The sequence below is a fragment of the Falco punctatus genome (assembly GCF_963210335.1).
Source record: "Falco punctatus genome assembly, chromosome: 6".
In the NCBI taxonomy this organism is placed as follows: Eukaryota; Metazoa; Chordata; class Aves; order Falconiformes; family Falconidae; genus Falco; species Falco punctatus.
In genome coordinates this window covers 91,610,053-91,634,899 of record NC_137585.1, presented here as the reverse complement: position 1 = coordinate 91,634,899, position 24,847 = coordinate 91,610,053, and the positions used below count along the sequence as shown (strand labels likewise).

General features: G+C 41.4%; 2 protein-coding genes across 10 annotated transcripts in view; both read left to right on the top strand.

Moving 5' to 3' along the window:
• SLC26A4 (solute carrier family 26 member 4) overlaps nucleotides 1-10,171 on the top strand; it is a 33,345-nt gene extending 23,174 nt beyond the window's left edge. For 3 of the 5 annotated variants that reach the window (XM_080392752.1, XM_080392750.1, XM_080392754.1), the window contains 6 exons: nucleotides 28-120; nucleotides 220-315; nucleotides 2,101-2,331; nucleotides 3,778-3,832; nucleotides 4,154-4,299; nucleotides 5,431-10,171. In XM_080392752.1, coding sequence (XP_080248878.1) covers nucleotides 28-120; nucleotides 220-315; nucleotides 2,101-2,331; nucleotides 3,778-3,832; nucleotides 4,154-4,299; nucleotides 5,431-5,583 — 774 coding nt within the window. In that variant the 3' untranslated portion in view covers nucleotides 5,584-10,171. The remainder of the gene's footprint in view (nucleotides 1-27; nucleotides 121-219; nucleotides 316-2,100; nucleotides 2,332-3,777; nucleotides 3,833-4,153; nucleotides 4,300-5,430) is intronic. The other 2 variants (XM_080392753.1, XM_080392751.1) reach the window with 1 other exon arrangement.
• A 1,312-nt stretch (nucleotides 10,172-11,483) lies between these two features.
• CBLL1 (Cbl proto-oncogene like 1) lies at nucleotides 11,484-18,789 on the top strand. Of its 5 annotated transcripts, none has more exons than XM_080392759.1 (6): nucleotides 11,484-11,640; nucleotides 14,320-14,487; nucleotides 14,847-14,944; nucleotides 15,192-15,275; nucleotides 16,068-16,141; nucleotides 16,690-18,789. In XM_080392759.1, exons 1-6 carry the CDS (start codon nucleotides 11,628-11,630, stop codon nucleotides 17,729-17,731), a joined length of 1,479 nt encoding a protein of 492 aa, XP_080248885.1. In that variant the 5' UTR covers nucleotides 11,484-11,627; the 3' UTR covers nucleotides 17,732-18,789. The 5 variants fall into 5 exon arrangements, with proteins under 5 accessions (XP_080248885.1, XP_080248884.1, XP_080248887.1 ...); XM_080392758.1 differs by having other exon boundaries at nucleotides 14,844-14,944; XM_080392761.1 differs by lacking the exon at nucleotides 11,484-11,640 and adding an exon at nucleotides 11,647-12,503 and having other exon boundaries at nucleotides 14,844-14,944.
• The last annotated feature ends 6,058 nt before the right edge of the window (nucleotides 18,790-24,847 follow it).

Here is a 24,847-nt window from a genome sequence, read left to right as displayed (position 1 = left end):
TATTAAACTTATGTTCTTTGGCAACAGGTTATAGAACCAGAAGGTGTGAAGATACTGAAATTTTCAAGTCCAATTTTTTATGCTAATATCGATGGACTGAAAAGCAGCCTCAAATCCACAGTAAGTGATATATGATGTTTTTGGATGCTTCTTAACTGTCTCTGAGATTTCAGAATTATATCTAGGCAAAGTTAAATAATTTGGATCCTTTTCCTATAGGTAGGATTTGATGCAGTCAAGGTATATAATAAAAGACTCAAAGCACTGAGGAAGATACAAAAGCTAATCAAGAAGGGGAAATTAAAAGCTACTAAGGTAAACCATTTTTTTCCCTTCTATTCTTTCTCAAAGGATTAGTTAGAGTGTATTACTTTAGCCTTAATTATGAGTTCCTTTGTACTTACCTTTAAAATAAAGATGGAAAATTGTTACTACTATGGTAGGAAGTCTGGGACCTGCAGGAGACTTAGCAGAGCAGTACACCTATTGCCAAAGACCCCACAGATCCAGGATGCTGTGACAGCCATAGGGCTAACAAGAGTGGAAGCAAGAGATTCCCTGATCTTAGCTCTGCCCCTCACCACCTCACATTGTCTCTGTGCAGCAGAAGTGCTGGCTCTTTCATGTGTACATGCTCCTATCATCCAGCTTCCTATGCACAGGTGAGATATATCAGTTGGCTGGTAGATACAGCCTTCCACATGCTCTTTAAAGAAAGCAGCATGTTCCTCTAAGTATGGAATATACATTTCAATAATTAAATGCTTACAGGAGTGGACAGGCAACACATCAAATCTCCAGAGTTGGAAGATAGACAATGGTTTTTCTGTTGTCATCGCCCTCAATGCAGGATGCAGTATTTCCTGTATATATTACAATTTATGATGCAGTTAAATGCTCAGCTATGTGACATTTCAGCTTTTGACCTAGTCATTTTACCATGTTATTATATATAGTAAATCTGAATCAAAGCTGAAAATACTGGTCTTAAATATCTCCTAGAATTAAAGCTATCGAGGGAGGGAGTAGCTCCAAGGTATTTATTTTCCTGGATAATGGCCTTTTTGCAGGAAGATGCTCTTTTAACAAATAAAAAAAAGGAAAAGAAATACACCGCACAGAGGAGGAAATTATGTGCTTTGTCTTGTTTTTGTTTAAATTCTTGCATGCAGTATTGTCACCTGATACTAAGGGGACAGACATGTTCTTTTAGGGATCCTTACAGAATGATGATGGCACTAAATTGTAGTTACAGTTAAAGCTTTATTTTTCTTAATATGATTTTATGAGTAGTATAGGATAGAACTTACGATTGGAATGGCACAGGATTTCTGCAAACAGAATTAATGTAGTACAATTTATAAGCAGCATAATACAGAATTTATAATACAACTTAACTTACAGTTTCTAATCACCTAGACCCTAATTTAGGGTTTCAAATCACTTAGACCCTCTGCAAATCAGGTGAGAACTTAATACATCATTTGATGCATCAATGTAATGAGCATAATGTAGACTCAACAATTTTATAAAAGAAGATGAGTCCCTCACCCAGTCCTCATATGGAATAGACACCAGTGGAGGTGCCACAGTCTCACTCTTCAGCAATAGTTCCAGTCCAGTTTCCCCACTTAGGACCTGTAACTGCTTAATTTTGTGGACAGTGCTCTGTGCACTGGTACACTTCCCTGTTCTGTGATCGGGTCATCAACAACACCTGGTTGGCTAGGTGCCTGGGATCTTCAAGGCCAGCAGGGGAGTGAGTAATCAGCCTGATGCCCAGGAATCTTGAGGCTGGTAGGGAAGGGAAGAAGAAATCTGTTTGGTTTGTGTACTTGGTTCACAGGAACTTCAAGACCTGATAATGAGGGGAAAGGGAATGAATACGTGACCTGCTCGGTCAGAGAGAATGGCTGCTTGCCTTAAAATGGCATTAATTATGCCAACTACATTACCAGGGGGTGGGAGCAGAGGGTACTGGTCACAAGTTTCCATCTTGTTCATTCCTGAAACAGACGGTATCACAGGGAAGTATTTTTTGTAACTCGAAAACTTTCTCCATGATTATTTAATTTATTCCATGCATTATTTGCACATTAGAATGGCATCATCAGTGAGCCTGGTATTAGTAATGAAGCTTTTGAGACTGATGAGGAACCTGAAGACAACCAAGATCTTCAAGTTCCCACCAAAGAAGTAGAGATCCAGGTGGACTGGAATTCAGAACTCCCAGTCAAAGTAAACATCCCCAAGGTGCCCATCCACAGTCTCATTCTTGATTTTGGAGCAGTAACCTTCTTGGATATTGTAGCTGTGAGATCAATAAAAACGGTAAGGGCATTTTTTTCTGGTGTTCCGTGAAAATGAAACTAGTCAGTAGTATGTAAATCAAGAGATATTAACTGAAGTTAATTTCTGAGTTTTTAAAAGTCTGGTGTTGAAAAATGCCTTCAAAACTTCTACAGCAAGAGGTAGAATATTGGTGTTTGTGTATTTTAGGTGTGGGAAAATGCATTAAAAGAACAATATGAAGGATGCATAGTCAAGTACTCTAAAATTAGAACTGCAAAATGTGGTCCCCTTGTATGCATATGTTCTGAAATGTTTTAGTTATGTATTTTCTTTCCACATGCCTCCTGCTTTAATCTGGGTACAGGATGATGCTCACTCAACACAGAGGTAGTAAAAATTTCATCTTACCATCACTTTTCAGTCTTTAGCCACAATGTTTATTTATTCATTCCATATTATTTAAATTGTGAAGGAAGGAAGAATGATTCATTTCTTTTATAGGGTTTCCCGTGGCTAAAGTCAGAGCACTTTGTCAACATTCATTCATCCATCTTCAAACATCACACTATGTAATAAGGAGATAATATTCCTAGTTTAGGGAGAGGGAAATGAGGTAAAGAGATTAAGCCCAGTATTTCCATTGCTTTTTGGTGCCCAGTCACAGGTGTGCAGGACCAGATTCTTCAGTCCTTTTTGATACTTCATATGTTTGCTACTTTCACTAACTTCATTTTGCAGCTGGGACTGCTTAGCCTATCTATAAACCAGATCTTAGATTACCAAGACTCTAGTTTATCAATGAGCAGAAGGGGATGGAATTAGCAATCACCTCTGAAAATACTATTCTAAGAGACTTGCCTGCCACCAGGAAGTCAGGGGTAGACTCCAGTCTCCCACCTTTTAACTAACTGAAATAAAGAATGCTGTGTGCCTTGCTTCAGCCTCCTGACTAGTTTTGATTCAGGTCCAGCTTCTGAGACAAGAGATATGGGGTCCACAGACATAACTTTTTCCATATGTAGCTTTTTCCATCCAAGAACAGGTCCATCTGGTGCACTGCATGAAGCAAAAACCTGTAAAAAATTTGCATGTGCCAATGAAAGATTGTATCATATCACACATTCATGGAGGGAAATAAAGCTTGCTCAGGCCCACGCGGTTCTCAGGTTGTTTGTGTTATGAGAATGGAATGAGAACCTTAATAGGCTGCAATGTATGTATGTGTAAAATTGAGAGTTCTACATACACAGTCAAAGATAGGCCGCTTCAGCAACAACTGGATCTTTAAGAACAGCCAAGTATAGGAGTTCCTTTTTTATGATGAATAAACAAAACATAAGAGTTTGGAATGAAGATAATCAGAAACAAATGAAGCATGTGTGTGTGCGCCTATACATTACATACATAGACTTATGTACATATATGTATTTTCTCCTTACAGACTTTATTTATTTATGTCCTTGTTGCAAACTTTTATTTTTTTAGATAATTAGAGAGTTTGAAAGAATTGATGTGAGAGTATACTTTGCTTCATATCAAGGTAAACATTCAAATATTTCTACCATCACTCATGTAAAGAATACAACAAAGACAAGCAGGGATGAGAAAGGATATCTAGATGTGTCTGTGGGAGCATTTGTTCTAATAAAAATGTGAATTAGCATACTGATAAACACGGTGAGCTGCGGTGGGACACAAGAAATGGTGGGGTTTAAAGGAAATAGGGCAAGTAAAAGTCAAGCAAATGTATGACTGATTGATCTGGCTGTACATTTGACTTCTGATAGTTACAACCATGTATTTTGACATCTATTTCTAAAATTCAAATTGTATTAACCTGTTATGACTTTCTTTTATTCAGACAGCCTTATATCTCAACTGGAACGGAGTGCCTTCTTTGATGATACTGTCAGAAAAGACATATTCTTCTTGACTGTCCATGATGCTGTGCTCTACATAAGGAATCAAATGACATACAGTGACAACCAGGATCCCATATTTGAGAAGGTAAGGATATCCAGTAGTACATTTCCCTCCCTTCTATCATCTGTTCTTGGAATTTCCATTACAGCATAGCATGTTCGAAAAGTAGACATAGATCTGTAGTACAAAAAACTGCAGAGTCTAGTAAACTGGACAATTTCTGTGGTACATGAGTATTTTGCTAGATCAAAGGAAGGGTCTGTTGACCCCAGTGTCTTGTTAGTGAAAAGAACTCAAGAAACAGGACATATGGAGAATACTTTATCCTAAGACACATTTTCTAGTTTCTAACAACTGGCAGTTTAAACATTTCTTCAGCTGGATGTTGCATTTGGACCATTATGTTTAATTATTACAGATGGAGGTTTTTTTGATGTCTGCTATACTCCTTTTGGAAACCCTTTACATGTTCTAGCTTGACATTATCCTGTGGAGATGGGTTCTGTAATTTTAAACGTGTTATATGACAGATATTTCGTGTTTGTTTTAAGCCTGTTCAATTTCTGGATTGTTAGCTGCAACAAATAATCATTCCCTGCTCCCTTTCCCAACACCATTAATAATTTCATATACTTCTGATCAAAGCTGAAGAGTCCCATTCTACCTGGTGTGTGTATGGAAGCTGTTCCATGCCAGTGTTCATTCCTGCTGCCCTCTTCTGTGCATTTCCTAATTGTATTCTGTGTTTCTGTGGGCCTCCATTAGGAAAATGGCCTTATAATGTTCTCCTGTCTTTTCATAACAATTCCTTCCCTAGCAATCACTATTACAGTATTACAAATAAATAGTAATTAAAATTAATATTACTAATAAATAAGACTGGACCCTTATTTTTTGATAATTTTTGCATACTACTGTCTTATAGTAGAGATTAACATTTTGCCAAAGCTATACAGCAGTTCAGAGATAGATTCTGCTTTTATTATTTTTACAAAGCTGTAACTAGTCATAAGAGGAGAGGCAGGACCAAAAGCTTTTCAACATTTAAGTACCTCTCAGTTGAACTAAATCAACAGCTTTGTCACGGAATGGTAAACAACAGACTCTTGTAAGTTGTGGAAGTTATCTTAAGGTGCTTCAGAGTAATAAATCAAGTTCAGTGATACGGACAATGCATGCATAACTCATGATGTTTCTTAATTTCTTTCTGTCAAGATTTCCCTCATGCAGGAGTCTAAAGAACCCATAGAATTCACAGAAACAAGCCGGCCTGATGATGAACTCGATGTTCAGGAAGAGGTATGCACTTTAGAACCGAATGTGTCTGTTACTTATAGAATACTGCTGGCTTTACTCCTTTGCCTGTAGCACTGAGCCATGCTGTGAGAGTATGGGGGATGAACTGAGCCCTCAACAGTTTCCTTCTCCATAAATAAATTCCATCCTGGGTACCTGAATGTCAGTGCTTAATGGAGGAGGTCAATTTTTTCTTGAGAGGTAGCAGATTGTATGTGCAGAAACATCTCCTCTGTTGCTTTAGGACTACTTTTGCTTTACACAGGCTTATAAATGGATCTAAACATGAGCTAGGTGCCTAAAAGATGACTTTGTAAGGCTTGAGGCACCCAAGCCCAAAATTATGGTCAACCTTCCCCCTTCGTTCCTCATTGCAACACAGCAGACACCTTCTTGCACAATGTGAACATTTTACAGGAAGCTGCAGCAAAGCTGTGTACTGGACATAACTAAATGCAACAACACAAGTCCATTAAAGCAATACCGTGGTATTTTGTAGTTACAGAACACTGCCAGAAAACAAAGTAGCATTTGCCGCTAAAATAACCGTGCAGCACACAAGCCACTTACTCAGAAAACAAGAGATTGGACTAAATACCCTTTTATAATCTGAGACAGATTAAACTAGTGATGCATCAATGCCCTGGAAGCATTACAACATTCCATGTAGGTAAAGGCATGATTACTATCTATCCCTCCTATCATGCTGCTGTGGTACTAGTCAGAACTCCATTCCTAATTCCCGATCTAAAATGGGGTAGCACCCTGTGCTTGGCCTCTCTGCTCCAGCAGCAGGAATGCTGTGATCCTTCTCTGTGTCATGCTCTAGCTAAATGCCGCAGCAAGGTTGCTGTGCCTCTGGGATGTAGAGGTTCCTGAAGGGAAGTTGGTAAGAGGAGGCTGTGGCTGCGTAGAGGTTCTCACCATCACCCTGCATTGTAGTATCTACCGTAGCACGAAGTCCTGTAGGAAAAGGTAAGGTCAGCCCGGAAGGCAGATTGGTGAGAGGAGAAAGCGAGACTGTAAGCAAAAGCCACTCAAACTTCATCAGGGCTTGGTCAGTAGATTGTGATACTTGGTACTCCTGATTCACCTATCCATTTTGGATTGGTATGAAAATTGCAAGAGGCCCAAATATTATTCTTTATCGCTAATAAGGGGAGAAGCACCTTTGGCTCCCCTGAAAGTCATAGTGCAGAAAGGCACGATTAAAAAAGCTAGAGACACTATGATTCTGTAACAGAAGCATTTGGGAAAGGCAGGCCAAAAAGACTTGAATTCTGATTTCTATTCACAGGATTGCTTAGATATTTATATCGGTCATTAAATAAGAAAAGAAGCCAAAACTACCAATCCAAGGTCAAAGAGTGTTCTGGGAGGTTTCTGTCCCCCACCTTTATAGCCTCATTTTGAAGGCGAGAGCTAGAAACCTTCCAACCTGCAGCTTCCTGACTGAATTGTCCGATGCAGACACACATCAGAGGGCAGCTGCCTCAGAACACTTACTTTCTCTGTACTTTCACTGAGGCCGTGTTGAACTTGGCAGGTTTTAGTTAACACATACACAAACATTTTGTTTTGCCAAGCAATGTGTACTCAAAATTAACCATGGCATGTTTCTCTCCACCGTTTGAAAACCATTCCATTAGGCTATGCGCAGACTTGCTTCATGAAGACGAACTGCTGGTACTGTCCTGCCTGTGAACTCACAGCGACATTTACGCACCAGTACTATATAAGCATTTTCTGCAATGAAACCAATCTTTGCACTTGAAGAAAACCCTGATTGTTTGTCTGAATGATACAGATCTCTAGAAATTTCCAAATTTTAGCTAACGTTATCCCAGAAATACTCTGCACCTTGATTCAGCAAGCATTTTCCAATATGACATATTGATTAAAAAATTCAGAAGACTCCTACTGAAGATGTACTCAGTTTTGGGACTAGTCAGGCAGAAGGTGCGTTACACTTTTATCAGCATGTACAGGATGAAAAGCCGCTTTGTGGTCTGTCCAGGAGAGTCAAAGAGATCAAAATCTTTGGATGGCAAGCCTTTTATCCTGTATTTGTACAATGCCTAGCAAGAGGGCAGGAGTTCTAGCTGGCCAAGGCTTTGCAATTCTAGAACATTAGTGTGAGCAAACGTGCTGAGAAGTCTTGAAAAATGTATCATGATCACTTTTTCCAAGCAATTCCTTGAACTGCTGCAGGTTGTTAGGTAACTGAAACAGGTGACAGGTGAAAGTCACATGAACAGAAAATGGCACCGACCTACTGTAAAACTTTAAATAGGGCAAGTTTCAGCAGAAAAGGCCCTTGGATAGGGGTTCATTAGTTCTGCATTAATCTCATCGTAGCATATCATGCACTACTATCAATGATCGTCCCTAAAAGGAAGTATACACAGAAGATTATGTTGGCTAGGTTACGTATCTTTCATCAAGAGGCAGACCATGACATAAATTACATTAAGGAAAACTTTAGTCCCCAAGTACTCGGTGGAATTTGTAGAACTGGCTGCTACTGAGTGCAAGTAAAGAAGTCAGAATGTGACCTAATATAGACGTTTGTGGGGTTTTTTTTAAATGGAATATAGAATTTTATTTAGTTTAATGAATGGTTATATTTTTATATAGCATATTTTTCCTTTTAATATTCTACATCAAACTGCTGCTGTTCTTTTACATTTGAAAGTCCATAATGCACAAGTGCAATAATTTACAGAAGATAGATGATTTGACCTGCAAAACTTTAATCCTTACTTTAGGACTATATAAAATAGATACGCAGGAAATCAATGTTCTTTCTTTTCACAAAGAAATATGTTTTGATGGAAAAAAGACTGCTATCTTAAAATTTTTAGCACTATATTTTTTTTTTAAGGGAAAAAGCCTTGCATGGTGAGGGAACAGATAATAATAAGAGTGTTAAGAAATGTCCAGGTATAAAAACCCTTTAAATTTCACAATGTGGGCTAATTAGCTTCAGTATGTTCACATATTTAAGTATCCTTATTTGATTACATCAGATAAATTTTCCTGTGTCACACTACACAGAGATTTTTGCTGCAAGTAGTGTTAGCAGAAAATCTCAGGTGAAAAGCTCAGCACTAAGTAATTTTTTCTGTCTTAAGGACCTGAGTGAACTCCATCAAAATCAGTGAAAAAAATCCTATAAACTTTACTCAGTTGGACAGTATCTTACACAGTAGGTAACAGCACCAGACTGGCATCTTTATTCTCTAATTAAGACAAAAACTTCAGTCAGTGAAGTTTCTTATTTCAAATGCAATACAGGCTTGAACCTAGATGATACCGATGTTCCAGTCCAAGCCAGCAAAAATTCAGGCTTGTATTTAGAAGCAGACATATGTCATTTGTATGTCAGATTGGCATCTCCAGAAGCTGAGGTGTGTGTCTAAGAGGCAAATCGGACTGATCTGCACCTCCTCAGATGCAAGTATTAATTTCTATTTACACTAATGCTTAGGCTCAGGCTGTGATTTGACAATTCACGTTTTTAGCGCTACCTGTCCTCATTCACCTGTTCGCCAGCCTAATGCAGGAGGGTGGCACTTCTGTCCACACTACTGAACACAACTTTCCCCTCTGGCCATGGCCCCCACTTACATTAACCTTTCATTAACGTGGCCAGTGCACAAGGCTGGTGACAGAAGGACAAGGCCAGTAAGTGTTTCTCAGAAGCTGTATTCCTTTTCTAAAGTGGATGTATATTTTATGTAAAAAGTAAATGTAAAATATTATACCTGGGACTGGCAAGTGAGCTTTCAGTTAATTTTTGCATAGAACACATACTATGGAAAAGATGGTATAAAATACAGCAGTGGATTTATTTTTTTCCTCAAGGGAACATCTGCACTGTGAAGTTTGAGTATAGATTCTTGCTTGCCCAAGATGTGGGCTTACATTATTTTTTGAACCTTCTCCAGTTCTTGTCCATACAGGTATTTAGAAAAAGCAATTGAATATTCAACAGTCTTCCACTTTCCTTTCCAAATATGACATTTCAGCTGGCATTCATTGTGATAAAATAGGATGCGATGGACTTATTCTTTATTTGTAGCCTGCATAATTCTTCTAGGCATGGCTGTATTTGTTCTTAATTTAACTGGCACAAAATAGCCAGCCTTTTGTGAAACACAGCTTTTCACACAAAGCCTACAGTTATACAGAACGGTAAGCAGCAACATGCAGAAGGCATTCAAATACCTTTCTCAGTGGGTCAGGGAGTATACGCTTCTTCACTTTCTATCTGTGTATCCATCAAAATGAAGGATACCAAAATAATTGATTTTGCTATTAAGCTAAAATTCTCTACAGTTTTGTACTAATTCAAACATCCGTAAGTAATGCAACTAGATGTGCTTATCTTTTTCCAGTAGAATGAAGAAGTGGTATTTTTGTATGCATTTTGAGTATTACTATTCTGTCTTTGCATGTCAGGTATTAAATTTGGAGATGTATTTTAAGTTTTTTTACCCTTTTAAAAAGCTGTATTTTAAAAGTAATTGTATCCATTAACTAGAAAATAAAGTTGTGCACACTGAAAACATGCTCCATGCATCTGCATGTTTGGGTTTTTTTTAAACTCTCCTCTTTGTGAATTACTATTGGGAAAATAAAGCATATTATGGAGGGATCAGCATCACGCTTTCCTTGGGTCTGCCTTTTGAGGAACAAGACTTTAGTAGGGCTTACGTGACAGGACAAGGGGCAACAGGTTTAAACTAAGAGAGGGTAGATTTGGTTTAGATATTAGGAATGAATTCTTTCCTGTGAGGGAGGTGAGCCCCTGGCACAGGCTGCCCAGAGCAGCTGTGGCTGCCCCATCCCTGGCAGTGTTCCAGGCCAGGCTGGATGGGCCTTGCAGCAACCTGGCCTGGTGGCAGGTGTCCCTGCCCACGGCAGGGGGGGTGGACTAAGATAAGCTTTAACATCCCTTCCAACCCGAACCATGCTATGAAAAGGGAAAACCTGTTCTCTCTGCATTGTGGAGATAAGACAAGAAACATTAGGCTTAAAAGGTAGCTTTTAAATATTAAGGCTATAAAGATACTGAGAAGCATTGCCTGTAGGGACACAAGATCCCAACCCTGGAGACTTTCAGTGAGACAAGTCACCAACCTGAAGGGTATGGAGCAGATACCCTACCTTAGGGGTGTGGAAGGACGGCTTGAGGCTACTGTCTTCTCCCCTATAACCTACGATTTAATTGTGTTTACGTTTGTTTAGTGCTACAGAGGCACTCTATACGGATTTACAGAACGCCAAGTTGATGCGAACTACACTAAGCGGTCTCGCGAGGCAAAGCGCTGCTGCTGCGAGGCTTTCGGGCCCGCCGGCGGCTCACGGCTCCAAGTCACCGGCGTTTCTCACGCCCGAACTGCCGGGAACCGGCCGTTCCCATGGCACATCCCCGGGCTGCCCGGCGCGGGTTCCGGCCGTCCCGCTCCCACAGAGGCCCGCCGGCAGGGCGGCACGGCTCCGGAACAAAGACACCCCACCCCCCACTTTTAACTGTACCCTTCGCAGGAAGCCATGGGGTTGCGCCCCCGGTTCTAGCTCCCTCTCCCCGCGGCGGCTCCCAGGCGTTCCCACGGGCGACACCGCCCGGGCCACAGCGCGCCCCAACTCCGCCCCGGCGGCTGCCAGCGCTTCCCGGCCTGCAAGCCTGACCAGCGCGCACACAGCTACGCGCCGCCGGGCGCCCCCGCTGCTCCCGCCTAGCCCCGCCGCCACGTCCGGCGCGCCCCGGCTCCCGCCGCTGGCCGCAGCGCGCAGGCGCGGCGCTACACCCGCAGGGGGCGGCGGTCCCCCAGCCCCATCCCGGCAGGCACTGCGGCATCGCCGCGCCTTCCACTCCGGCCTCGCCGCAGAGCCGGCCGGACTGGGGTCCCGCTGCGGCGCGGCGCTATTCGGCCCAGCCCCCTCGGGCCCCACCATGCCCTCCCCGTCCTGCGGCCACGCGGGGCCAGCAAGCGCTGCACCACAACGGCTTCTCCGCTGCGGACTTTTTCACGCCCCTCCCGCCCGTCTCCCGGTCGCTTCCGCTTCCGGCCGCGCCCTTCCGCTCCCACAGTGCCCCGCGCCGAATCATGGACCACAATGGTGAGGAGGGGAGAGGCCGGGAGACGCGTTTATACCCGTCCCCGCCTGGGCCCGCTCCGCGCTACCGGGCGGGGGGAAGCCGCACGCGAGGCCGCCGGGTGCGGGGCGGCGCCAGGGTAGCGGTAGGATGCGGCCCGGCGCCCGGTAACGCCGGCGGGGCCCGGGTTCGCCGCGGTTCCCCGCGGCCCGCGCGGCGGGGCCTGGTCCCTTCCCCTCAGCGCCGGGCTCGCCGTTCCCCGCCCCCACCCCCGGCACGGCCGCGCCCGGCCCGACGGGCCGCTCCGCGGCGGCGCCCCCGTTGCCGTCCCGGGGCGGCTGGCGGGGCGCGGGGAGCTGACGCAGCGTCAGGCGCGGCCGCTGCCGGTGGCGGCTGCGCGCTGCCGGGCGGGCCGGCGTGCGGGGGCCCGCGGCAGGTGGATGCGGCCTGCGGCGCTTCGGAGGCGGCGACGAGGCGCTGTTCGCCCGCCGCGTTTCCTGACATGGGCGCTGAAGATGGGTTTTCTGGTTCCGTGGTTGTGTTTCGGAGAGGAAACTTTCTCATGTGCTTAAATCTGGTTTTGTAGCGGCGAGAGCTTTGCTGCCTAGCGTGCTAGCGTGGCCTCGTGAATAGATGCGTGAGCGTGGGGGTTTTGCTAGGTTTTTTGGTTGGTTGATTGGTTTTCTTCCTTTTAGCAAGGACCGCATGATAAATTTGTATGTATAAGTATATATTTGTATGCATTTGTGTAAGTATATCTGAACTGTATGAATCTAAAAAACCCTGAAATGCAAAAATAAAAATTAAGAAATGTTGATGAAGGTGACAGTTCAGGAGGATGCATCACCTCTAATCGAAACTTCCTGAAGTAGTCTTAACAATTTTGGTGTGTTTTTCAAATTTCTTCTGGACTTAATCCTGCTAGGTATGCTTGCACAGGTTAGAATCTATTATTGTTCCACAACATGTGAATTATTAATAAGCTTGCTAGTTTGGGTTAGATGTGCAGCTAACTCACATAAATATTCCTGGCTTGCAAAGGTACACGGAAGAAAAGCGTCAGAATGTAATTGTTTCCTGCTGGCAGTTCAATGGGTTAAATAATACACAGTGTTGGGGTTTTTTAAATTTGTTTTCATTATCCCTATTTGCAAATAGATTGAGGTCCTGCAGGATTTTTTCTGGTCTATAATGTTGCATTTTTGTGTGTTCTGGTAGAAAACAGAATTTCCCAACAGGAAGAAAATTAGCGTTAGCTCTGATGTAGTCCAGCAGTTTCTGGGGAAGCCTGGTGTCATAGCTGTATGCTGGCTGGTTTAGCCAACAGGACAGCTTAAAAGCAACAAATGAACAAAATTAAAGCAAGCTTTATTGGTTTTTGCCTTTTTCCACGTTGTCTTTTTGAGTGAAATATTTCAATGACAGTGCGAAGAGGAATAACTAAATTTGATCTGTCAGAGGAAATTGAAAGCCTTTGATTTTGAGGTAAAGTGGCTGTTGGGACACAGTCCTGTTTTGAAACTGTTCCTGGCTTTGGTGGTAGCTGCTGAATAACTTAGAGCAGTGCTTTTTTTTTTTTTTTTTCCCCCCTCCTACTTGTTGTGTTGTGTTGGGTGGTTATAGGGTCTGAAGGACAGTAGTTTGTGAAACATTGTGCAGTTACACTAATAGGGCCCTAACTTCAGTGTCCACATGCTGCCGTGCTGTAATCCTTCAGGGCCTCAGCAGTCATTCCAGGTCTGCAGTACCGTACTGAGTGGAATGGCAGGGCTCACACCGTTAACAGCTTGTGGTGTGCCCATTCGAGGCTGAGCATGTCTTGCTTTGAAACACCTGTCAGAATGGAATTTTCCATTATGATGAAAACGAGCTAAGTAAATTCATGAAGGACATAACTTCATTTATGCATGAATGAGATGCTACGCAACAATTTAAGGTAGACTCATTAGAAGTTGAGGGAGTTGTGCCCACTTCATTGGTGTTGCTTGTTGCAATATTCCCTCTAGATTATCTCTTGGAGCCTGTGTCTAACACATGTGTCAGGCTATTTCTTGCTTCCTTTGTCCTGGTGCTTGGATTTAAAACTGGTTAAAGAGAATTCTGTACATAGTGAGGAACAATAATTTTCAATTTAGAGAGGATACTACTACATAATCTTAAGTACTGATGTCTTTGTGATATGTTATGCTAAACTTCTAAGTGATATGTCAAGATGCTGAGTTAATAGTTATATATAAAGTATACTTACATATAGTTTCCTTCCAACTTTAATGAACAATTTACATAAATTGTAGAAATTGCCTTTTCTCATAAGAAATTGTATGTTGTCATGGTTGTACAAAGAATTGACTCTTCATTACTATTCACACTATGAGAGGAGCTGTAAAATTCATGTTTTTTTCTGTTGTGCAGAAATGACAGACTAGCTTTTAAAAACAGCTTTATTTTAGTACTAGATTTCCTAAAATCACAGTTGTTCCCAATACAGTATTGTGACTTGACCTTTACAAGAAATTGTGTGTGAAGATACTTATTTCCTAGTGATTAAACTTTGATACGTTGTATGAATCTTTAAAAAGCTTTAAAAATGACTTTTCTTAAAACTTCTGTTAATATTTAGCCTCTTTAGAAACTGATAACTGATATTATAACAGAAATTAGATAACTGAAAAATTACATACACTTTTTGTTTTCTTTCATAGACAATGATTTGCAAGGAACAAATAGTTCAGGATCATTGGGTGGTCTTGATGTTCGTAGAAGAATCCCTATAAAGCTGATCTCAAAACAGACCAATAAAACCAAACCTGCACCTCGAACTGCAAGAACTATGAACAGAATGCCTTCAAAGACACAAGTTGGTGATGAAGGTAAATTAATAAAAATACTAGCCCTGTAGTGGGGAAGTATATTATTCTGCAGCATTGTTCAAGACTTTATTCAGTCTTGGAGACTTAAGAGTCCAAGGTTCTGTCTTAAGTGCAAAACAAGTTTCAAATTTCAGGGTACTGCTACACTATGAGCATTAAATGATGCATGTTCCCGAAACAGACTGTTTACTGTTTTGACTGTACCTTTCTGTAGACTGAGCCAAGCAGATTGGAAGCGCTGTGGCATTTCTTGATGACTTCAGTACAGAGTGACACATGCTCTTAATAGCAGCCGGTGTCAATTAGGAAAGCGTTGTGGTTGGCTTGTGTCTTTCTTCTCATTCTGCTTTCCACAGAAGAATTTGAATATAACAAAGAGGAGCGATACGAGTGCAAAGGAGGTGAAATGTTTGGCAATCAAAGGAGGTTCCCTGGACCCATCTTTTGGGACTATAAGGTAAAGTCATGGGTGGGAAGTTGTGAATCATACCAAGCTGTAGGTAGTCCTGATAGATAACCTTCTTTAAAAAAAAGTGCTTCCGTTGTTTTTGACTGACTGAAAATACATCTGATTTTTCACGTTTGTGGTGTTCTTGCTTCCTGCTCAGCTAAATCAGAAATAATGGCTGTGTTGGTGATAATCAAAATAAGAAGCTTTAGTAATGTGGGGTTTTGTTCTCCCACCCCTTTCTCTATCCTATCAGATAAACTTGCTGGGGGAAAAGGACGATACACCGGTCCATTTCTGTGATAAGTGTGGATTGCCCATCAAAATGTATGGACGTATGGTGAGTGAAATTACCAGTGGAAGATGCGGCCATGGTTCATCCCCATTAGGTAAAACTAGGTTTTACTATGTGTCTGAGGCCTCTAGAGGTTACTGATTTCAGCAGGCCTCTGAATAAACGGTAGAAGAATACCAGGATGGAACCAGGGGCCTTCATTGTTGAAGTGTTTTTGTTCTGTCTGTCTGATCTCACTTTACTCCCCAATTTAATAAAGTAAGATTGAAAACTTTAAACAAAAAAGCAAACACTGTCACCAATGAAAAACCTGCAAGTTCAGTGGGTTTTGACCTTATACCACTTAGCTTTAAAAATAAGCTCTTTAACTTTGCTGCAAGTCTTCAATTGATATAGAAAACATTGTTCACTTGTATGTCCCTTTAAAATTAGTGTAACAAAATCCCTGAGATTAATCTATACTTTTCAAGTGTGATGTAACAGACTTCAGGATCTGACTTAATGACAGTTAATGCTTTTAAAACTTTCATTCCTTGCCAGCAAGACAAGTGTAGTAAGATTGCGTATGCAGCTTCTGTGAATATTCAGTGTTTGTATTATTGCAAGGCTTAAAATTTTGCCAACACTTTAAAAACCCTAACAAACCTACCCCAGAAAACCCCAAACTCAACGCAAACTGTTTTAGAAAGCATCTATGTAAGGACGCTAAGTACTGCTATGCCTGTTTACCTCATAGGTAAGTTAGTTTTATTGCGTGCTGGAGGGAAGAACTGTGTTTTGCAAAGTTACGTAGATATTTATATACAGTGTCTTAACAGAGCCATTTTTTGTCTCTAGATACCTTGCAAGCATGTTTTCTGCTATGACTGTGCTATACTACATGAGAAAAAGGGAGACAAGATGTGTCCGGGGTAAGTTATCTCAAGATTTATCGTTAAAGGAAATGTAGGAAAATAACTTAAATATCTTATTTCAGATACTGTGTTAACATGGTTCTTTCTTGTGCACGTTTAGCAGAGGCAGTAGAGTACTCTTTACTACACAACTTGATTATAGTTTTGTATCCCATATTTTGGGATTGTGAGAGATCAGTGTTTGCTGTTTTAAGTATTTGAGTAGATAACGTGTAACTACTCTCATTTTGAAAAGGAATGAACGGCAGTTTAATTTACTTAGAGTGACTCTTGGTAAGTCTTAATGCACAGAAGGAATTTGAGAGATGCTATTTATGAATTTCAACCTCATGAAATTTTTATGTTCTTTCATAGTTGTGTTTGGAGACTTAAAAACTAGATAAACTTCAGAATTAATGAATTGTTTCTTTCATTGCTACAGCAGGGGAAAATGCATCAGTTCTAATTTGGGTAACTATGGTAAACTGGTTGGCTTTTAAAATAAAAAAGCATTGCAGATAGAGTTCTCTGTGATGATAATAAACCAATATTTTCTTCTGATTTAGCTGTAACGAACCCGTGCAGCGAATTGAGCAGTGTGTGCGAGGGTCTCTCTTCATGTGTAGCATTGTTCAAGGCTGCAAGAGAACTTACCTGTCACAGAGGGACTTACAAGCTCACATCAACCACCGTCATATGAGAGCTGGAAAGCCTGTTACTCGTCCTCCAATCGAACCTGTACATCCTCCTATTGCCCCACCGCCTGCAGAAATTCCTGAGCGTTTCATAATGCCACCTGAGAAACATCATATGAGCCACATTCCGCCAAAGCAGCACATCATGATGCCACCGCCTCCTTTACAGCACGTGCCACATGAGCATTATAACCAGCCACATGAAGACATTCGTGCGCCTCCTGCTGAGATGTCAATGGCTCCACCACCACCTCGCCCGGTCAGTCAGGACACCTTCCGCATCTCAACAAGAAAACACAGCAACTTAATAACCGTCCCTATTCAGGATGATTCGAATTCAGGTGCTCGAGAACCACCTCCACCAGCCCCCGCACCTGCTCATCATCATCCTGAATATCAGGGTCAACCAGTGGTATCGCACCCTCATCACATTATGCCTCCACAGCAACACTATGCACCCCCACCCCCACCACCTCCACCAATAAGCCATCCGCTGCAGCATCCTCCCCAGGCAGCAGGTACTCCTCACATGGTATATAGCCAAGCGCCTCCACCACCAATGACCTCTGCTCCTCCTCCAATAACCCCACCACCTGGACATATAATTGCCCAGATGCCACCATATATGAATCATCCTCCTCCAGGACCTCCCCCTCCTCAGCACGGAGGCCCACCCGTAAATGTAAATGCACCCCCTCCCCATCACTATAATCCTAACTCTTTGCCACAGTTCAGTGAAGATCAAGGAACTCTTAGTCCCCCTTTCACACAGCCTGGGGGCATGAGTCCAGGGATATGGCCAGCTCCAAGGGGGCCACCGCCACCTCCAAGGATGCAAGGGCCTCCTGCTCAGGCCCCACTTCCTGGACCACACCACCCTGATCAAGCCAGATACAGACCCTATTACCAATGATACGAGCAATTATATGAATAGAGAGTGCTATGAAGAGGATAAAACTATATACAGAAGCCTTCTGATTAATTGTTTGGGGGTTATTTTGTGGTTGTTTTTTTTTAAATACTGTCATTTTGACTGTAAGACATTTGGGGGTTTGACTCTTAAATGATTTTTAAGCCTCGGCTGTAGGGCTCTGACTTCAAATACTCTGTAGTGCTAAAATAAGTGGCTTAGTAGACCACAGTTGCATTTTAACAGAACTTCTGTCTCTAGTGTGGCTAAATTGTCCTGAGATGAACAGTTGTAACATTATTTCCTGGAGAAAATGAACATGTGTTGTACCATTCTGAATATTGTTTTTGTTAAATCCGGTGTTTAGTTTCACTTGTGATACATTTTTGTTAACCTGTGTACAATAATTAAATTGAAATATGGTTGTAAAAGTGGTGGGGCTCTATGTGAAGTTAACACAGACGTAGTTCCGGGACACTTATTTCGGCACTAATACTTTCCAAATGGGCAGCGTTGTGAAATCTTAAGGGAGCTTTAATCTACTAACAGTTACCATAAGAAATTCAGGCTATGGTGAATTCATGGCACTAGAAATCAGATATGCAGAATACTGCTTTTCAGCTTTTTCTTTTCTTTTTTTCTTTATGTGGCAAGATAAAATTATCAGAAGTAGAGCTTTGGGCCTGACATGAAACCTTGTAATGTATTGTGGAGTTTGGTGGGGGGTTTTTTGGTTCATTTTTGCAATTGGGTTTTGGGGTTTTTCTGGTTTGTTCTAAAGCTAGTTTTGATTGGGAAGATCCTGTTTACATGTATACTACTCACTGGAGTTGAATTCAAACTATTGTGTTTTCCTATGGCTGTGTTTGCTTGGAAGTGGCTGTGAATTGGCTTGCCATGTCTGTGAGGAGCAGATTATTTTAGGTAGGGAATTGGTGTTTGCCTCTTGTCACTTTTTTATAATATGTACAGTAGGAAAACTTCCCATTTGAATAACCTGAAAGAAGTGGTCTGAAATCTCGTGTGTAGATACAAAGAAATAAAAAGCTACGCATCCTTCATCTGTTTGGATTTTGTGATACAGATTTAATTGAATAGACAATAGTTAGGTGTTTTGTTTTGCTTTTTTCAAAAAGTAGCAATATAAACAGACCCTCAGGTCTGTTTTGGCCTCGAGTTTATGCTTTACATACTTAAAGAGAGAAATACAAATACAAAATGAGAATGTTTTTAGTGCAGCTGTTAGCAGAACAGGACAACAAGAAGACTACTGTCTGCTGTTTGGAGTGTTTATCTCTGCATTTCTAACTGTTGTTGGTGCTGATCCTTTGTTTTTTTCAGAGTGCCACGTTTCTAGCAGTGGCACTTTTAGATGAAGAAATCCTTTGGCTTTTTTCTAAGGTTTGTAATTTCTTACTGTTCTTGAATATTCTGAACCATCTTAAAACCTCAGTATTACTATTTATTTTGTAAACTTCTTTCCTGCTCATAAGTGTTGAATATATGAAAGAGCTTTTGCCGTGGAACGTTAGAAATTTTGTAATTTTATGTATAAACTGCATATTTTTAATTACCAGAGCAAGGGCTTTTTGGATTTACTCTCTGTCCTTGACTGCCATTGATTTCCTTGTGACCATGGGCAAATCTTCTAGACTACCTTTACTTCTTTAGAGATGTGCAAATAAATTCTGAGAGATACAAATAAATTCTGGGATCTACAAATGGCCAGTGTCAACTGATTAAGAGTCTGCTCAGCTGTAATATGCTTCTTTCTAAGACAGAGTTTTTTGGTTTGGTTTTTCTGAAAACTGAAGTCATTTTAAATAAAACACACTGGCGAAGGAAAAGAGGCTGATTGTAATAGTGTATTGTGGTATGAAGTTGGTCGAAAATGTACTGTTTCAGTGTGGATGAAGGTGAAGAGGACTGCCATCATTATTTTGTTTCAGTAGCTTAAACACTTGAGGAACTTTAAGGACACCCTTTTGTCACTGTTAAATTGTTTGGGAAGCGGTAGGCTTGGGCACATTTATATTGCAGCATGTATCTTCGTCTGGGAGGACATCTGTATGTCTGATTAATATTCTTTTGACGGCAAAGCCAAACTTGGGTCTGATACGCCTGCTTTGAACGGATTTAGTGATGGGTCTAGGTACCAGCTGCATTTGGCTTAGGCTGGGAAGGCAGGACAGGTTTACAAGGACAGCGTGTGGCAGGCTGCTGTGCAGGGAGATCCATCAACCTCGCCACTGTTCTCTGCTTTGGAAATAAGACATTCTGAGATCAGCCGTTACCTGTCAGTCACAGGTGATGAGGAAATTAGGCAACTCTTTCCATCACGCTAGTTTCTAGAAGTCAGGTTGCATGCTTATGTGTTACTCAGTCTGTTGCAAAGCAGATGAAAGGTTCAAGCTTTAATAATTCTGGGTCCCAAGGTAGCTGAAGTTACCAGGAAGGTGCTTTTTGGAAAGTGCTGAGGCAGTTGAATTGATTAAGGGAAAATGGCAGCTTTTGCTCTATCAAAAAGCACAAAACATAATGTATGTCATTGTAGAAAATGTGAGATTTTTTTTCTCTTTGTATTTGAGGCAAAGGTGACTTATGTCATACAAACAGTGACAAATTGCCCAAAAGACCAGTGGGGTCCCTTGAATTGTTTAGTGACCATGGATCAAAAGTCTGTGACAGCGGACTTGCTGAAAAGTCATCTTACGTAGGCAGGACTTGGGCTTGGGTCAAATTTCTGTGTCCAGCTTGTATTGGAAGACCTAAATCCATTTTTTATTTATTAAGTCTTAAGCATACCTATGTAACTAAGGGTATTGTCAATGCTTTCATATTTACAAAGTTAAAAAATGTTTGTATTGGTCAAAATCTTATGTTCACAGTCTTTTTGATTTGTTTATGGGGGATTTGGAGTGTTTGGGGGTTTGGGTTTTTTTGCTCAGTTGGTTGGTTTGGCTTTTTTATGCAAAATACCTGATCATTCCGGTATGAAGTTCAGAAATTCATATATTGTATTTAATTGTGTAATTTGCAGTCTTTAGAAATGGTGAGATGTACTTGTGAATTCTTTGGATTCCTACTTATGCCTTCCTGTAAAGACAAACGTTTAAATTTAATTAATTACGTTTATTTTGAATAAGTATCCTTGTCTGTGGCAGTGGTCTCCCTCCCAAAGCATTGCCAAGCAGATCTCAAGTTTTGAAGATAATTCTGATGACATTCAGATTTGTCAGCTTCTGTAGGTTCCTCTAATAATGTTCCTCTAATAAGGGAACAAAAAGGATTTTGGTGAAGGTTTGCGTTCAGTGTGGAAGGAATGAAAGCACATCAGCAGATGGCCTGAAAACATCCATGGTTTAGATGCTTGTCTCCTTACACTTGATCTTCAATTCCATCTATAATGTTGCTTGAAGGATTGCCTGCGACCATGCATCATACTTCACAACAAGGAGGCTATTGTGTGAACGTGTACTTCATGTTTGGTGGGGTTTTTATAAGTGCTATTAACATAAAGATTGGTTACGTATATGTCTTAAGTTTTTCATGCCTTTTAAAAAAGAAAAATGAAAAATGTGAATTACTTTTAAGAAGTCTGATCCAAGAGAATTAGAAAACCTTACTGGATAGAGTTTGCACTTCTTTTCACTTACTGCTCTCAAAGGAGTGTCCAGTTCCATTTGTTAAAAACCAAAGTGGGAGTAACCCGTTATTCATTCCATGTTAGATTTTGCACACATAGCAAGGGAGAAAAAAAAACTGTCTCTGGCATTCCGTGAAGTCAATTGTTCTTAAAAGCACATTTGCAGATATGCTTTCTCTGCGGACCGAGCCTGAACACACCCCTCTGTTCTTAAAATGTTTCCTGCTCTGTAACACCCGTGCTGATGATGTGTTGTTTCCCTCTGCCTGCATTGCTGTGTTGCTGACCAAAGCACGCACAGGGCCGTGTCGGGGTACTGTCAAGCCTGGGAAACCAGAGGAGCACAGTGGGTTGCGGTTGCAACATAGTGTTGAATGTATGGGATAAGAGTTTGAACTTCTCTTCATCTATATGACGCTATATAGGGCCCAATGCAGCAGAGAAATTTGCAAGGTTTATATTCGTTTTCATCCTGTCTACATTTCTAAAGGAAACATCAGGATTTTACTAGTTGTACTTCCCCTGGTTTTTTAATTCGTGGTGTTAAAAGCAATTCTTAGCAATTGTTGTCATCCTTTCATAGTAATGGTGCCTTCACAATGATGAGGTTCGTTGCTGTGTTCAGGTATGTGATGCTCACGCTGACGATTTATTCTGACCAGTTTGTGGACTGTAGTTAGCTGCATTTGTTTGGGCAATGTGAGAATAATGAAGTTTCAAGCTCCTTTCAGTCTTGACTGAGCCATAAGACAGAGTGACTTTAGAAACTTTTCCTACTCTGAATTGTATCTCCTTGTTCTCTGAATATGGGGCATTAACTTTTTGGTTGGTTGGTTGGGTTTTTTTTTTAGTTGTTGTCAGTTTTGACTCAGTTCATGAGTACAAGAGATCAAAAGATTAAAAAAATCCAGCATGCGTCCAGAAAGGTGTGGGTGGAATAGCAGCAGGAAGCTGGTAAATTAGCTCAGTCATCTTGAAACTTTAATCATTCATTTTGACAATAGAACACAAGTGATTCTCAAGTGCTAGATTGTAACAAACATCTTCTGGTAATGGAAAGAGTGACAACGTGTGCAAGTGGGCAGGAATGTTTCACAAACAAACTTGGTCTTAACTGCCTAAAAAACCCAAAATGAGTGATTTTAAATAGATATGATTATGTCAGTCAACAACGAGTTTTCTTCAGTTTTATTTATGAAGACCAATGCTTGAACACTGCTCCAAGATAGTTTACGGTGCATTATTTCCTATAAAATCACGTAAGTGCTAATGAGAGTTGTACATTTCTGGATCAGAACTTTCAGGCATTTTCTCAGGAAGCAGAAGGGAGCCAGATGCATAAAGAAGAGTGAGAAAAGCAAGCTGTGCGCATTCCGCACAGGGATGAGGAACAGAGTGATGTTTCTTTTCAGTGAAGGTGTACTTAAATGTACTTTTTCCTTAACAGAAACTTAGGTTGAAATTGAAAAAAATACGGGTTTGCATGTTATAATGCTTTCTCCATTGGGCTCAAGACCTTGAGTAACTGAATAAATTTGAATTTTTTGTCTTATTTCACACAGGCAACCTCTTCTGCACTGCAAAGTGAAAACCAGGCTTGAGAGTAAGCCTGAGCATCACAGGCTCCATGGCTTCTGTGTTTTCCATTCCTCTTGCTGCCTGTAAAATCCCTGTTACTTAGTTACCAAGCACCTGCACTGTGCCAAGGAGAGACAGGCTTGGGACATACGATGAAGAATTAACACGACACCTGTCAGCTCTCCAAAAAGAAAGCAGGTATGAAATTTGCCTTTTAGCTTATTCTTGAGTAAAATACTAAAAAGTGGTGCATGGTATTGCTCGTAACTGAGCAGCAACAGTGCCCAGTGGAAGACCAATAAATATCTAGGTTTCCAAAAGTCCCTGGCTCAAGAATAAACCAGTAAATCTGCATCACCAATATCCCACAACAAAGCAAGGTGACAGTGCTACAATCTACACAAGGGTCAACTGCCCAGGGAAGCATCAATATTAGAGTAAGAGAGAGCTGAATGCAGGAATAACCAGCACCTGGAGGGGGAAATCACATAAAGCATCAGAAATACAATGCTGCCGTTGCTGACATTAAAAAATGGGTAGGGTGATTTAGGAGGATGGCGAATAGCTGGTAGGTTTGCGTGGCATGGAAGCGCAAGGCTCTCTGGTTAAGGCTGTCTAGGCATCATGTCCATTTAAGAAATGGTGAGTGGCTTTAGAAGGGGGATTTGTGCTCTGGGGCACTGTGCTGTGTCAGGAGGCTCATTAGCATTGGAGTGAATCGGTCTGAGGAGGGCCATTTAGAAAAGAATATTTTTTTCTTAACCTGTCAGCAAATCCAGTATGGTTTTGAAGTGCGATATGTGGTATCCCACCAGCCTGACTTGCTTTTGCTGGGGATGTTGCCTGAGTCTGTATAGGTGCATGTGAGCACGGGACTGGAAAGAACAGACTGACTCAGAAAGTCTGGATTCCACTGGAATGATGTGGCATCGTGATTTGCATAAATACGTTAAGCCCTATCTTAAAAGTAGTTTAGGGTTTTTGCTCCTATTATTCTAATATTTTATCTATTTCACCACTGTGGAAATTAGGAACCATCTTCTATATCTAGCTTATGTTTATGTTTGGCCAGTTTATACATTATTATTTTTTTCCTTATAGGAAAATAGCCTTTCCTCTCTTAATTTAAATCCTGATGTATCTGCATCTCTTTTTGCCAGTCCTTAGATACAGACTCTCCATTCCGCAAAGATTCTCATGGCCGTTTTCCTCATTAATCACAGTTTGACTTCATCTTTCTTGAACTGGAGGGCTCAGTACTGAAGTTCAGAGTCTTTAGTGACATCTCCCCTGTGCATCACACAGCAGCACTAGTATCTTCCTCATTCTGCTGGAGAAATCTGTTCCGATATCATCAGAATATCGGGGTTTTTGCAAGGCTGCATGAGAAAGGCGATTCTGTGACATCCTGACTGTACCTGGCTTTGGGCGCTGTTGTGCTGGCTGGCAGGTGACAGGTACTTTGCCTTGCCGGCAAGCCTGCGGCGTGCTCAGCAGGGCAGAGGGCTAGCACAGCTGCCCACCCCCCGCCTGGTGCCTGCGGAAAGCAGCCTGTAACATCTTGCTGCGATGGCCACCGAAGGCCATGTCTCCCTCGCCTCCCGCACCGCTTTGAGTCTGTGATCACCCACCGCAGAACCACAGCTTGTCAGTCGTCTGCAAATACACGCCTGTGTTTTCTGAATGCCCAACTTCTCTTACCTCAGTCTTCAAGCTTACCTCGTTCTTTCTGTGTTCAAAGCCTTCTCGCTTTAACGCCGTCTTCCAAGCTGGTGTTAAATCATTAAATTTAAATTGTAATTTAATTTAAAAAAATAAATCAAAAAAATAAATCATTAGCAGATTTAATCAAGTAACTCCAGATTTTTGGTGGGATTTTTGTTGTTTTTTTTAAA

Bases quoted from the DNA above. Each gene is read 5' to 3' on its own strand.
- CBLL1 (XM_080392758.1), top strand. The intron at 14,945-15,191 runs GTAAAGTCATGG...CTATCCTATCAG, and splicing joins CCATCTTTTGGGACTATAAG to ATAAACTTGCTGGGGGAAAA. The intron at 15,276-16,067 runs GTGAGTGAAATT...TTTTGTCTCTAG, and splicing joins TCAAAATGTATGGACGTATG to ATACCTTGCAAGCATGTTTT.